The sequence below is a fragment of the Xiphophorus couchianus genome, chromosome 7, assembly GCF_001444195.1.
Source record: "Xiphophorus couchianus chromosome 7, X_couchianus-1.0, whole genome shotgun sequence".
Classification (NCBI taxonomy): domain Eukaryota; kingdom Metazoa; phylum Chordata; class Actinopteri; order Cyprinodontiformes; family Poeciliidae; genus Xiphophorus; species Xiphophorus couchianus.
This window is the reverse complement of record NC_040234.1, coordinates 12,817,482-12,833,218: the sequence shown is the minus strand read 5'-3', so window position 1 is coordinate 12,833,218 and position 15,737 is coordinate 12,817,482. Positions and strand designations below refer to the sequence as shown.

At 39.0% G+C, this 15,737-nt stretch overlaps 1 protein-coding gene across 2 annotated transcripts in view; it reads left to right on the top strand.

The window, feature by feature from the left end:
- The window catches only part of col4a2 (collagen, type IV, alpha 2), a 53,967-nt gene that overhangs the window by 26,947 nt on the left and 11,283 nt on the right, over positions 1 to 15,737 (top strand). For both annotated transcript variants that reach the window (XM_028023606.1, XM_028023605.1), the window contains exons 5-22: positions 8,384 to 8,518; positions 8,608 to 8,652; positions 8,745 to 8,861; positions 8,953 to 9,021; positions 9,116 to 9,151; positions 9,895 to 9,948; positions 10,031 to 10,066; positions 10,224 to 10,265; positions 11,764 to 11,826; positions 11,923 to 11,967; positions 12,069 to 12,125; positions 12,214 to 12,249; positions 12,330 to 12,374; positions 12,718 to 12,772; positions 14,192 to 14,305; positions 15,184 to 15,333; positions 15,413 to 15,484; positions 15,564 to 15,715. In XM_028023606.1, the coding sequence (XP_027879407.1) occupies positions 8,384 to 8,518; positions 8,608 to 8,652; positions 8,745 to 8,861; positions 8,953 to 9,021; positions 9,116 to 9,151; positions 9,895 to 9,948; positions 10,031 to 10,066; positions 10,224 to 10,265; positions 11,764 to 11,826; positions 11,923 to 11,967; positions 12,069 to 12,125; positions 12,214 to 12,249; positions 12,330 to 12,374; positions 12,718 to 12,772; positions 14,192 to 14,305; positions 15,184 to 15,333; positions 15,413 to 15,484; positions 15,564 to 15,715 (1,323 nt within the window). The remainder of the gene's footprint in view (positions 1 to 8,383; positions 8,519 to 8,607; positions 8,653 to 8,744; positions 8,862 to 8,952; positions 9,022 to 9,115; positions 9,152 to 9,894; positions 9,949 to 10,030; positions 10,067 to 10,223; positions 10,266 to 11,763; positions 11,827 to 11,922; positions 11,968 to 12,068; positions 12,126 to 12,213; positions 12,250 to 12,329; positions 12,375 to 12,717; positions 12,773 to 14,191; positions 14,306 to 15,183; positions 15,334 to 15,412; positions 15,485 to 15,563; positions 15,716 to 15,737) is intronic.

Below are 15,737 nucleotides of genomic sequence, written 5' to 3'. Positions count from 1 at the left end.
GGAGGACACCTCCTGGTACCATCTATCTTCCCCCATGTTTCATTTAAAAACACGGAGACACACACACACACACACACCACATGCTTTATCACTGTTTAATCTGTCTGGTCTGTAAAGCATGAGAGCTTTGGTGAAAACGCCGTTATCTCTGCTCATCTCCATTTACAGCATCAGTGCTTTTTATTTGCAGTCAGAAAGAAGTTTAACGTTTGAAGGCAAACTGCGAGCTCCATGTTCACCATCAGGGACTATGATGGAAACCCACATCAGGGTGAAATAAACAATCAGACTCTTACGTTAGGCAGTCTCCTCTAAGACTGGCATGATGCGAGATTTGAGTTTATCTCACATGCCGACACGTTATAGGTGCTCAGTTATTACGCAAATGTTTCATAGGGCTGTTTAGCTGTGAAATAATTAGTATTTTGATAGTTATTTAAAATGATTACTTGCTGGCTTTGGGGGTTGGGGGAAACGCTCAAGTGACAATGTCTTCATATTCAGGTTTTTTTTTATTTTAAAATAAAAATAATCAGCAATATACTGTGTTTCAATTGTCTTTGGAAAATAAAATACTTAATAAATAAATTAAAACCATATATAGAAGTAGAAAATCAAAACAGAAAAAATGAATGAAATATCAATGAAATTGTAAATGTTTAACAAAATAAGAAAAAGAATATGTTAATATTGGCTATGTTACATAACGAAGCTTTTTTGCTGTACAAATGAGCTTACAACAAACAAACCTGCTGAAAAATTCTCAATTTTTCCATAATAGCTAGTTACTAACAGGTCATTCACAGTTTAAATTTCAGGCGGTTTCACAGATTTGTTGTGTTGTTGGTTGTAAACGCAAATTATTTTTTTATTTTAATAACATGTCTTGATCCACCTCTCTGTCTTTATATCCACGGTGTTCCCTCAGAAATGAGCTGACATTTCCTTATTTGGTGACTAAAAAGTGCAGCTCTTTCTCTCCTCTTTTTGGCAGCTTTGCTTGTGCTGACGTTTCATAATTCAACTCGACATAATTCAATAATTCAAAAGCAATATCAGTCTGCCCACAAAAACGTAATGAACACATACTGGGTGTACTTGAATATGCCAAAAACATTACATATTTTTGATGATTAGGATCTTTTATGTGATTGATTGGAGGAAAAAGCAAAGTTTAAGGAGTAATTTAATGAATCAGGCACTGAGTTGGTATGCAGCAGGTTCAGAGGCTTTCGTCTCCAACATTGTTATCCTGGGTTTGATTCTCCTGGGTCATTTGCTGCATGATTGTTCAGTGAAGACTACCATATACTGAATTGTATTTCTCCAATGACTAATATGAGGGGGAACCTTTTTTTTTTTTAACCTTATTAGTGACGTGATTGTGAATGTTCTAGAACTGCAGCGACTGTTCCCTTGTGAGAAAACATTTCCTCGTCCAGTCTGGCCAGTGGGTCAGCCGGGTGGTTTCAGACGAAGTTCCTGAGGATTATAAGGACAATCCCTGGTGCTCAAGTTATTGGATTTTATCAATGTAAATTGGGTCCAACATAACAGCTGCACGTTCACAAACTTCTCAAGCCAAGCCCCGCTTCTGAGGAACAAAAACTGTCAAATTTCCCATCCAAGAAATAATGTGGGTCCGGTTTTCATTTACGTTAAGGAAAAAAGAAAGTTTAAATTTTTTCAAATTGCTGACATTTCAATACCTTATTGATAATAAATGAGAGAAGCAGCAGAGATAATTTCTACATGCAATGGCCAGTAATTACAACCTTGACATCCTTCATTCCTCAACATTCACAAACATTCTCAAAACAAAAACTAGGTTTTCCTCTCCACTCTTCTTCCCTTCTCACCGTGAAATACCTGTAAGGAAACTATTTACGTTATGTAGCACAAATGGTTTCCCTCAACCTCGCACGATTACTCAACAAAATCTGAAAACAAAAATCAGTGGTGATATAAAGCATTTTAATTTGAGCGATAAATGTCACAGAGGGATTACCGAGGCGACCCACCGATGGCGGAACTCATTATCCACTCAGACATGCAGACACACCTTTCAGACACGCAGGTGGTTGATCTCCAAGGAGAAGGCAACACCTCATTTCTTGCTCTCTCTCTTTCTCTCACACACGCGCACACACACAGACTGCAGCTGCAACCTCCTAAGGCCTAAGTGTGCTCGGAACATAGGCTCAAGATGTCTCATTCCTCTGACGTGAGGCAATATCGCAGGTGTCGGGCCCCAGAGACCCCTGGGATAGTTGGACAACCAGACCGTTCTGTTCTCAGGCCGGCATCTCCCCCTCGAGATTTGATCACTACAACAGAGACAGACACGCTTTATTCAAACGGGTCATTAGCAGCTCTCTGTTCAGTCTGAACTCTGTCACATTTCTGGCTCGTGTGTGTTCACGTGCAGAAGTTAGAGCTTAAACACATGAATTCAAATGTACACAAATGTCTATGTGCTGAATGATTAAACAAAGATCTGCATGGGAAGCAACCCTAGCGGCAACAAACGACTGATGCTGCTCTGCACGTCGTCAGCTTTTGCCCCCTGACTCCTTCCCTCTGTTGCGGAACAAGAAATGTTTCCGAGACATGACTCAGAAGTACTGGTTGCAGTTCGTGAAAGCGTTGAGTTTAGGTTTTGCTTGTTTCCATGGCAAAAATACAGAAAAAATATCAACTTTCTCACGGAAAAGCCTTCATTAGACACTATTTTTCCATCTTTATCTCATGTGACCAACTTGCCTCCTCTTCACTTCCAGAGTATCTTTTTTTTTTTTTTTATCTGATTCATGACGACCATCCGGGATTTCCAGAACATTCTCAGAACTCTCAGAAAGCTGACCTTCCTGGCTGCAGACGGGGGATCTAAACACACACTAATATATATCTAAACATCATCTGCAGATGTTTATTTACCCTCCTTAGGGGATCCAGTTGACTGCCCCGTTTGCCCTCCGAGCAGAACCTTTCTGGCCTGCCTCTAAACCCAATCTCCCTCCGACCAGTCATCCGGGAAGGGGGTGCAGAGTCCTGTTTTCTTCTCCGAGTATCAAGCATGCGGGACGCGGCTCTTCAGGAAATGAGTCCAGGGAAAATGCGTCCAAGAAAAACAGATGAGATAGGTCGCAAAGCAGCAGTACTAAGTGGACCAAAGCGTCTGGGTCCAACTGGGGGAGTCAAAGAAGAAGCAGACGTTCAGTGTTTGCGTTTTCCTTCGTGGTGGTCACTTCTTATTGTTCCGTTCTGGTCTTTTTCTGCTCATAAATTTATCCGTCTTGTTTTTAACTGATTAAAAAATGTAAATACTCATTTCCTCATGTCTTTACAGCACTTTCAACTTAAAGAAATTTGTCACAGTTTTTCAATGACGGGAGCAGACATTTCATAAAACTTTGTTTGAGCTTTGTTTGAACTTCAAAAAATATTTCTGACTTTAGATGTAATGCAAGCTTCAGAGATATAGCGTCAAAAGGCTTTTTTTGCAAAAAAAGAAAAAGTATATTTTTAAAAGCATTTAAAAATGGGTTAATTAGGTTTTATAAAGCTGCTGTAGTGTTTAAACATCACATACGCTTTATTAAATGTGAATCTCACTATGAGGGCTCTGTGAAGGGAGATGCTAACTGATGTGCTAGGCTAAAACTAGGCCCTGACCTCTCAATTTTGATAAGACTTGTTGATTTTTAGATGCAGTCCCAATTAATCTTGTGAGGAGAGACAAAGTGATTTTGCCTGTATTAAAGCAGTGCTTTACTTTATCCCCATTGTGATGGAGAATGTAAAGGGTGGCGCTGAGATTTAAAGAAACGTGAGACCAAATTAGCAAATTTCCAAATCCAGTGATTTTCCTTTTTTTCTTTCAAATTTCATGATTCTGGTCCTTATTTTCCATGTCATGGACATTTTATTGTGCCTGGATTTTATTGTGCATTCTTTTTGTGGTTGTGTCCTTTCGTTCTGACTCACTTCATCTTGATTAATTGTGTTTTAATAAGTCTCCCTGGCCTTTTCTAAATAGTTACAACATGTCTTATGAAGTCCACAGTATCTGCAGTCACAGACTCATGAAATAACAGAGCGGGTTTCCGGTCAGTTGTTTATTAATTTATATTATTCCTCTCGCAGGTCAGAGGTTTGCCCTTTGGGCTTTGAGTTCCCATCCTGCTTTTTGTGAACTTTCCCAAACTGGCCACCCCATGGGACAGTCTGGTCCTAGGTTAAATTTATGATGTCAGGCAGTGGGAACTTTAAATAGTTTTGTGTTTTCTGGATGACTAAAAAACCCACATGCTCACAATGAGAGCACCCAGATTAAATTTTGTAGTTCATGTCATACAGAATGAGGGGATTCAGGATTTTCTCATTGTTTGTTTGTTTTTAGTTTGTTTTATAAGAGCCATGATGTGTAAAGAGAAACAATAAAACAGAAATCCAAAAGGGCAAACAAATATGTGTCCTTGCTAGATTGATGAGCATTAAAAAAAATAATGTAAGGTAATGAATAAATGCGTTTAAAGCTCTTTGCAAAGATTTACTAGAGATGTGGTGAATGACAAAAATTCCTAAATGAATGACTACTAATTGTAGCAATTCTGTTTATGTATTAAAATATTAATATTATTTCTTAAATCTTTGTCTCTACTGAGTCATTCAGTAAACTTTAATATCTTAGATAGCGGAAGAAGATAAACATAAGAGTATGAATGACATTTCAGGTGGTTATGGTGGAACCAATCACCTTCGGCATCAGGGATTACTTTATTGGTCGTCACACTAATATATCTTAATGATTAAATAATTGAAAAAACAAAAACATAACAAACATGAAATTTAACACAAAGATAAAGCATAGAAATACTGAATGTTCTTGGATGTGTCAAAGTTTGAAAGAGGGAAGGAAAATGAATAAACTTAAGAGTGAATTACAGTGGATCCATTAGCTCTGTTCGCTTCCAAAACAAATTAGACAAGGCATCGCAAGAAACAACACCATGTAGGCCAAATTTATTGTGATATAATCTGACAGGTCACTGATGAAGTTTAACCCAATCTGTCAAAATATATGATAGGCTCCAGCCTATGGTGGAACATTATTCTCAAGAAGGTTGCTAGACTCGTTTGATTGAGATCTGTCTCACAGGAATTCTGCATAAAATGTTTGAGTTGGTTTGTTTGGATAAGAAAACTGAGCCGCAACCAGCTCCATTGGTGACATAAGAGAAGACTTGAAGAGGTCACGTAGTTACAGCTGACACAAACTACAGCTTGGCTGCACCACTTGCCTCCAGGGCTTCATCAGCCAAAATTATGACCAGCCTTGAAAGACAGAGGAATTCAGAGCGAACAGGAAAGCCTGTGTTCATTGACCTGTAGGGAATCCAAGATATCTGTTTAACGAGGACCCAGCTCCTCTGATCTCAGGCTCCCTCGTCAGAACTGTCATATAATAGATCGCTATTAGCGTTGATGCTTTACTCCCATAGCTTCACTCTGCTAGCCAGTGGGAACATAGCAACCGCCTGGCTAGTTTGAGTGCATTGTTCACCTAGTGGAGGCTTTAGAAATGAAGACAAAAAAGATGTGAGAGCCCTTGAGAACTTGGTGAGGAGAGGAGGAAGTGCTTGATGGAAGTAGAGAGCAGGTAACAACCGGAGTACGCCTTTAGACAGAAGCAGCGCTGTGAAGTAGGGATGTGTGAATGGGAAGGACTGCAGGGAGATTTCTGCTCAGGAACAATGAGTTTTACTGAAACAGATCCCTTCAGGTTTCGTCTACCAGTTATGATTGGGAGGATTTAGACAGAATTCAGTTTCTGTCATCTTTGAAACTCAGTATACAGTGATAATATGAAAGTATTTATACATTTAGTTAAATTAGAACTTGAAGACTCATTGTTGGGATTTTATAAATGTGAAGTGGAAGGACAGTTATAAATGGTTATCTAAATCTAAAAAGTCTGTCATTCAATCTATGCAGCCTCTTGACTCAATACTTTGCAAATTACGTGCTGGTGCAGTTGTAGCTGCAAGTCATTTGGAACTAGCTTTATATAACTAGAAAATACATTTATTAGCAATTTATTTTTGCTAAATAAAAAAAAAAATCCTTCTACCACCATATTTTACCAGAGGGATTAATTTGACCAGAACAAAGTAAAGTTACAAACAAATAAACTCTGTTTGCTATGTAATTAATTACATAGCAAACAGTCTGGGTTTTATTTAGGGGTATTAAAGTAAATGGGACTGAATAAAAATCTACTCCACATTTCATGTTTTCTCCCTGCAAAAGAAAATTAGAAACCATGTAGCATTTTTCTTCCATTACACAGTTAAATGCATGACTTGTGTTGGTCTGTCACATGAAATCCCAATGGACCAGCTCCATGTTGCAATGTAAGAAAATGTGGATGAGTTTGGGTCGTGCAAATACTTTTGCAGAAGACTTTTTAGTGGAGAAAATATCAGTTATGCATCTTATCACTACAAGGATGTCGCGGCCGTTTATCAGTTTTAAGACACCCATGTTTAGTTTGACTTATTTTGACATAACCTCTGTCTGTTGTTCAGTATTGATACTGAGCACAAACAAACAGCTCCAGGTTCACATGCTGCATGAGCAAGTTAACTTACATTTAGCAGTCAGCTACCTAACTTTAACCATCTCACTGTGTGTTTGGAGCATGATTAGGTTGTAGTTCAACATGGTTCTTAGAACCTTGGCTTTAGTATCTACAATATAGTCCAAAGCATTTCTGGCAGGGAACTAACAAAACAGTGGTTGTTGTTGGGTCTCACAGGAACCAACTCAAACCTCTAAAGTCATCACTGCCTGACCGTAAAAGTCCTCCAGTTACATGAATTTGTCCACATTCCTCTACGTTTGCTGACCCTATAAAATTATTCTCATGTGATTTTGATTCGCCTCACATCCTCAGAATCTCTCTTGGCTGTTTTAGTTACAGTGTTTACAAAGTGTTATGGTTTTTGTTTGTTTGGATGGCTCTAAAGAAGGTTTGTTTCACTCTTTTTTTTTTTTATCCACCTATAAAACTGACCTACTTCAGATCAGTTTGCATTTCCACACTTCCTTAAAGAAGAAGGAACATGGCTTTTAATCACCTAACCTTGCCTCTTGTCTTCTTTCTTTCATCAAGTTTGTCATAATCATATTGTTATATTTAATTTACATATTCAATCGAAACTCCATTACCTTATTTACACCTAAACAATATTAATTTCAATTTATTTTATTTATTGATTATCTCTCTGGAAAAAGGTAAAGACATTATAATTATTTCACTTTTAAAAGCATTTTATTTTTTTTATTAGTTTTGTTTAAGTGTTGAAATTAACTAATTGATCAAAAATGAGAAAAGTGCAATATACGGTTTGGCCACTAGATGGGAATAGAGAACGAGGAGAGCTGAGTACTTTATAAAAAGAAAGTTTCTTTTCTCCCTCTGGCGGATTAAATAAGACGTGCAAGCAAAATGTAATCCTTCCACGCATTTGTCTCAGAACCTCTCTCAGGATTTTAATTCTTGTTGACATAATAATAATAATAATAATAAAGTTAAGGTGCATTTCAAAAAACGTTTTTTCACATGTTGACTCAAGTGGACGTTCCGAATTTGAAATATGTAAATAAAACAATAAAACACACAAAAAACATTTGTTGATAAACATCAACTACCTCGTTGATACAGAAGCCTAATAACCACAATCTGTCAGTGCAGTTGAACAAAACAAAACCAAAGCTACCACACTGAATCTGGTTCCTTTTCAGCGTTCAGTGCCTGATGTGTCATTTTTATTTGCAATTAATTTCTAATAATATCTTTACCTTTTTCATCAGCTTCAACTATTTCTGAGAGAAGACTCATTAGCATTCTTTCTGACTTAGACATTGCTTTGACTACCCAACCAGTGGGTTGTTAATGCCATGTAAATTTTGCCTTTATATTTAAAACACACCAACCTTACCTCACACGTCTTAACAAGTCTGCAGAAATGCATAGAATCTTTTTATGATACCAAGTTTCAGCCTAATATTTTTAACTACCGCTATCGAAGTATTCTCAAGTACTATTTCATATCGTTTGCACTTACAATGGTTGTCCACTAGATGTCAGTGTATTTGAGTCACACTCGAAAGCACCAACACGTGCAAACATACAAGAAAGCTGCTTTAAAATAGCCGTCACAAAAAGTGTCACTTATTTTGCTACCCCAGGCGTGACTGCTGTTGTCATTATTGAACAATTCATTTATAAAATTGCATAAATAGCAGTACTTTGAATTTACTTGTTTATTTGTTATTTATATTGTTTTCCTCTTTTTAATAACCTTCCCACTCTCAGGGTCTTCCAGGGCTTCTTGGTCCTCAGGGCCCACAGGGGCCCCCTGGGCGACCAGGGGATCCTGGTATTCAAGGACACAAGGGACAGAAAGGTGACCAAGGAACTGGTGGCTTCATAGGGCCAAAAGGCAGCACGGTAAAAACACTTATGGCTCTTTTGTAAAGAACAAGAGAGTAGCAGATTAACCTGCTTTGTTAAATACATGAAACCGTTTCACCCTGAAGGGAATGACTGGTGTACCTGGGTTCTCTGGAAACGACGGCATCCCTGTGAGTAAACGTCACATCGTTTCTAAATCTACAGCTCAAACTCTGTGTATGCTGACAGGATGTTTGATCCTGGTGTGTTATTCCCTCTGTAGGGCCACCCAGGACAAGCTGGGTCCAGAGGGAAACCAGGAGCAGACGGTTGTAACGGGACCAAAGGAGAACTTGGACTCCCAGGATTACCTGGTTTCGACGGGGGCCCTGGAAATCCCGTGTGTAACTCTTCATCTACCCAGAAATCTGTGATTACATACATGTTTGTGCAAATTGTAATTATTTTTACTGCTGTTGTTTCAATTCCAGGGTGTAAAAGGCAGGAAGGGAGAGAAGGGGGATTCTCTGGAGGTCAGCGTTTACATGAAGCGCTTCAGGGTGAGAATCAAACATGCATCATGGTTACAAAAGCAACTATCTCTTTATTCACTGCCATAGAGTAGATTTTACAGAATTGCTTTGAACATCTTAGGGAGATCCAGGGAGACCAGGAGAGGACGGATTTCCGGTAAGACACATTTAATTCAACTTAATCTATCATATCCATCATATCCACTTAAATATGATGGGTATGCGCTCACACCTGGCTGATACATTTGGTCTGCTTTAAACAGAGCAGAGTTATTTTCCCCTTTTGGTCTGGACCAAATGTGTTAGGTGTGAATACATTCAATTGAATCCTCAAGTGAGCCAAATAACTGGACCAAGACCCACTTTTTGAGATGGGCTCAGTCCGCTTCCAAACAAACTCCGGTTTGCTTCATGTGTGAAGCCCCGATCCGAAGCAACTATAGGAATTATGTCTTTATGGACTTAGTGGTAAAATTAAGCTAACACTGTATGTGCTGAAATCCTACCTGATCCTCTGTTTTCTGCTTAGCAACGCTGCTGCCAGCGTGTTGTGCATTGGGGGGCCCAGAGCATTTCTACTCATTCAGTTTACAGCTGAATTTGCCAATATCACATCACAAAACCTGTGTGTAATGAGCTGCTCTTTACATTCAAAACTGGACTTCCAAAGTTTGTTTTTCTGGGACTGTCATCAGTCCCAGAAATGATCATTTCTGCCGGACCGGAGCGATGATTGTCACTCGCGTGGCTTTGTTTGTAAATTTTATTCCGCTGGCAAAAAAGCACAATTTGAATGCAAACAGCACCAAACGAGTAAAAAAAAGTCGGCTTTTGGTCCAGACTAAAATACTTTTCTTTTACAATTCCTTACCTCTCAACTGTAATTTGCTTTTTTTTCAGGGGCCTCCAGGACCACAAGGACAGGAAGGTAGCAGAGGCCCTGTAGGACCCAAGGTAAGGATCTCTGAGTCTGACCCTGAGTATCTTATCAAACTGACTGTTTTTTGAGGAATATGCTGTACTTGTCTTCTGACAGGGTCCTCCAGGTCCTCCAGGGCCACGTGGACCAAAGGTAAAGCATCACCAAAAAATTTTATGTATTTCATTATATATGTGTGTTAATTCCTCTCTGTGCGTCCGGAGATAATAGCCATAGTCTGACTCTATAGCTAAAAGCAGGAAGACATTTGAAAGTGTGAAAGTTGCTTGAAGTGTTTCCTTCTTTTCAGGGCACCATGACCAAAGTGTTGAAGGGAGTCAAAGGAGAAACAGTGAGTACCCACACTGATGTTTGTCTGAAGCTTTGCAAAACAAATCATCAAGCTGACTCTTATTGACATAGAGAAGGTGTATTTTAGATTTCTTTTTAACCCTCCTGCAGACTTAAAAGACGGGGTCATTTAGACCCCACGAGTTTTTCAATCTGTGCGCAGTCCGGTGGGGTCGCACTGACTCTGTGTGTGCTTTTACAAAGTTTTTTTTCTTTTTTTGTATGTGTGTGTGGTTTTGGAAACTGGTGGTCTGACGGGTCCTCCGCTTCCTGCACTAGGATTGTGTGGGGGTTAATACAACAATATGAAGATTACAGTGAAATAAATAAGCGTTTGATCCCCAAAGGAAAAATATCAATGTCCACCATTTATGTTAGATTCAATTTGGGGCAGAAAGACAGTTGTAACCAATAATCTTGAAACTTAATTTGCACCTTGATGATTTAAATCAGGGATTTCCAAGTCAAATCCGTGATCGCTACTATCCTGCAGCTTTTCGATGCATCCATTCTCCAACCCACCAGTATCAAATCATCTGAATTCCCTCATCGGCATTTCAAAGCCACACATGTGATTCATGTATGTTGGAAAAAGGGATGCATCTAAAAGTTGGAGGCTAGTAGCAACCCCTGAGTTAAATGAATGACTGACCCACTACGACACACAAGAGTGGTTGTACTGACTTGTTGCAAACAGATCAACCAGTCAGTCACTTATAGATGCTTCTGGTCTCAGTTTGTGAATCTCTATACATTGGAATATTGATTATATAGATCCATCACACGAAGAGTAATATGTAACAGGCATTTATTGTTGTTAACTTTCACGGTTATGCTTTACAGCTTGTGAAACTCAAAATTCAGTTTCTCACAAAAATACAAATATTACATGAGACAAATAAATAGGAATTATAATCCCTGATCATATAGAAAATACGGAATGGATCGTTGTCACTTGAGCTGCAAAAGGTAATTACTGAAAAAGCTTGCTGTAAATAGATTGCTGTATCAAAGGATGTGGGCTGGAAAGTTGAGAGGAAGGAAAATGTTTTGCAGGAAAAGGCCTGCAAGCATGGATAACTAAAGCCCAGGGTTGTAGAGCAAAGCCCATTCAAGAGTTTGAGTAAGATTCACAAAGCTGCAGCTGGAGTCAGCACTTCCACCACACACAGATGTTTCCAGGACATGAGCTGCACATGTTCTGTTCCTTTTGTTAAGCTGAATTGGAGACAATGTCATGCTCTCACAGAGACAAAGGACAAGCAGGACTGGACTGTTCCTCAGTGTTTTCTAGTCAGGAACAGAATCTCAACCGCTTGTGGTCCGGTGGGAAGTTTCCACAGTCAATAATGAAGTGGGTCTGCATGGATTCTGCTGGTGCTGGTCTGGTGTGTTTTAGTCCAGAGCAAGTCCAGTCATTAGAGCATTTCATAGTTGCTAAATGTGTCCCTAATAATGATGCTCTCAAGTCTAAGTTGCACTCTCTGCATTGACCACAGGGGGACATCGGACCACAGGGCCTACCAGGAAACTACACTACTCAGCAACGTCAGCCTATCACTGTAATCAATAATATTGCTTGTTTTTTTTTATCCACATACCTGCTCTGATAACATTTTTAACAAAACTTTACCAGATAATATTTCGAATCATTTTAGGGACCTTCTGGATTCCCAGGTGACAAAGGAGAAAGAGGAGATCTGGTATGTGATCACTCATTAGCCTTCATCACATAATAATTATTTTCATATTTGGAAATGGAAACACGGGCTCCTGTGCTAATTGTGTGATCGATTTATTTCAGGCAGACAACTTAGATGGCAAAGGAGAAACTGGTATAATGGGAATGCCTGGCCCTCGGGTAAGCATGGTTGCATTTTCACTAATCACCTTCTAACGCTCCTCCTGTTACATGTCTTACATTTATTCTGTTTGGAATCTTGTTTCAGGGCGAAAGTGGTGCAAATGGACCTCCGGGTCGAAAGGTTTGATGATGTTACTCTGTTTAATCTTGCATTAAAATCAAAACAAGATTTTCTGACTTGTCATTAAAACACTGTTTCAGGGTGAGCCTGGTTATCCAGGGCTGAACGGCAGAGACGGTCCTAAGGTGAGACAGCAGCATCAATGAATGCATGGATCCTGTTTTTAAGTGATCAGCCAATCACTAATCAAGTTATGATATCATCAAGAGCCAACATCCTCGTTCTCTTATTTATAGCTTTAGAGTTTGAGAACACAGTGGCTACGCAGTTTAATTTAACACTTAGACAGATTTTGTTGTCTTGACACTAAATTTGCCAACTCTAACAATGTAAAATTTAAAAAGAAATATGTAAGAAGCTGTTTTAGAACTACTTGAATTAAATATATTGCATTGAGTGAAATACAAAATCACATCTGGATTGTTGTGCGATTAAAATCAGTAAAAAATATAATTTTCTCTGTTTCAGGGAGGCACAGGTGATCCAGGGGAGCTAATTTCATCAGGATTTCCCTGGTCTGCGGGTAAGGTGATTAATGACTGAACAAACAGTTAAATTTGAGCGCCACAGGTCTAAAATGTCCTGAAGATGTTCTGGGTTGTCTGGTTAAAAGGCACTAATATGTCCTGAAGATAAGATAATACATGTGAATAAGCAGCAAATCTGCCAGAGATCATGCCGTTTCGTTATCCTCTCTCCTGAGCTGTGTGTTTCCTTTTTTATTCATACATTGAGTATGACATAATATCAAGACACAAACAGTAATCAGATGCAGCAACATCCTTATTTATAGAGATAGAAGATGACTTCAAATATCTGCACTTTGACACATACATTTTTATGTTCCACATTTGAAAACAGCTGAATAATGAGGGCGAAAGGTCACATGAATCACAACTGACTTATTGTGAAACTGTATGTGGAAATGACGGGCATTACTCAAAGTGAAAAATGAATGTTAGTGGCACAAATGAACTTCCTTCGGAAAACCCAAAGTGAGACGTTTAAAACCAGTAGACGAACAACTGATTGAGATCCTGATCCTGGGAAAATTTACTTAGCATGCTCATTTTTTCTCTCCTTTAACATCGTTGCTTTTTTCAGAATCATCTTTTTTACGCGATTTGCAGTTCATACATCTGAGAAGCTGAGACAGACAAAAGTGGGACCTGTGCTTCTGAAGAAGCACCACTAAAGTACCAGTTCATCATTGGAGATTCCATGTATTGAACTCGAGTTAATTTGGGGGAAGAATTAAAAGAAACTGAATATACTCAAAGTATAGCTAGAAGAGAATAAGAAAAGAGACAGATGCAGTTGTCTGAAATATTAAATCTGTGCAAGAATTCAGAATAAGCAATCATTTGTTGAATTTTCCAACCTTAAATTGGGTCCAGGTTCCGATATTCATATGAGAATATATTGTATAGTGCTCCAGTATAATTTATATCTTAATAATGTTCTGATAGTAATATAAATTATGTTAATCGCTTCACATACTGGTGGTACATCAAATTATTTGTCAACGGTGCTTTACAGAATAATCTATAAAGTTGTGAGAAACAGAAGAAAAGCTGCATTTTGTGGTTCTTTATGGACTCCAATGGAAAAAGACAAATAATCGTAAGCAAGTGTTACACCGTTCCTTCAACCCAACTCAAACTATTGCACATCTGCTTTGCCTGTGTGGCTTTATTGATAATAACAACTTAGCAATTTACACATCTGACACTAAAGCATTTGCATTGTAGTCTCTTCACACGACATTAAGATTAGGATTACATTAGATCGATAAAAATTTAAAAACATTTTTAACACAGAAATGGGGACTTAATGAAAAGCAGGCACTATCGTTTTGCTGGAATGTTGACAGTTCATTTGTTATTGGTTGAGAGACCGTCAACTGGTTAAAGTTTTCTCTACCTGTCTGAACTTTTTTAAGGTGGTCTTCCTGGGCCCCGGGGAGAGACGGGTCCAGATGGAGAGAGAGGTCGGATCGGAGACCAAGGCAGCCCCGGACCACCTGGACGCCCTGCCTCTGACACACAGCAACAAAGTTCGTAAACTGAATACATAAATGGAGAGTAATTTGCTCTCATCATTTGAGGTCTGATGTGTTACTGCACAGTTCTCGTCGTACTACATTGCTAAGCTACTTCAGCAGTGGCATATCATTGCACTGCTGAATTGTGACCTCTTTGCAGATAATAAAACTTTTGGCTCCCTGACCAAAATTGACTTTTACAATATTCTGATACAGGTTTGGTTTCAACACTTTTTTATACCACTGAACCGTCAAAGATAAAACAAAGTGGTTACATTTTTATAAGGCTTTATTATATAACTTTGAACTTTATATGCTCTACTTCGACATTGAAAAGGCTTGTGTCTTCGATAAGGTTTTGTGTTCAGTTCACTGACTGACTTGTCTCTCATCTGTTCTTGTATTTCATAAGATCCAGATGTGATGTGTGAATTTTTTTAGGCCTTTTTGTCTCCTTCATGTTGTCAGAGAAATGTTATTAAAATGATTTCATGTTTCAACTGGTTGAACAACAATCAGGTCTGGGCAAATTGTGCTTAATCCTGATAATTCACAATTTTACTATGAGGAGGGGTAATAATATTGTCACATAGTAATAGGTTAGTTTGGATAGCTTTTTATCCTTAATTAAATAAATTACTGCTTTTTTTTCTTTATCTATTCAAGTTATCTTGTTCTGGTATTAAAATTTGAATCTGACAAAATATGTAAAAGGGTAAATACTTGTTCATAGTACGATTCCTTTCCTTTATCCCACAATACAAACTCCAAACGCATTTCTATGACATCATTCAGCTTTGAACTGAAGATGATAAAGACAACCTGTTCACAAAGAAAAGCTTTTAGCATGGACGGTAACCTATTTAAATTTCAGTATTTCTTTTTGTTAGTTTGGGATTTCTTCGGCCCTTTTGGTGCAAAGGGGGAGCAAGGAGACAAGGGTCTACCAGGAGACCAAGGAAGACCGGCTGTCTTTCCAGGACACAAAGGATCTGATGGAAGTCCGGGGAGCAGAGGCCCTCCGGGACCCAGAGGATCATGTGAGTGTTTGTGTGTGTTGAGCGAGTGATTCCAGTTTCATCCCCGCGTTTCTTTTCTTTAACTTGTGTTTACCTGTAGGGAAAGAGTTCTTTAAAGGAGATGAAGGGCCGAGGGGAAGACCTGGCAATGCGGGGGTTAAAGGATTTAAAGGTGCTCTACTCACGTGCAGAGAATCTTATTCTTAGCCTGATTCTCCGAAATCCCACCTGAATGTGTTTTGTGAAAACAGGGAATCATGGAGAATGTCAGTGCAGTGGTGAAAATTTCCGCCCCGGTTTACCTGGTCCTGCCGGTGAGCACGGAGATCCTGGGATGACTGGAGAGTTTGGATACGAAGGGGACATGGGAGACCAGGGTCCCCGAGGCGCCGATGGGTTTCCTGTAAGGAAATAATGACTGCAGT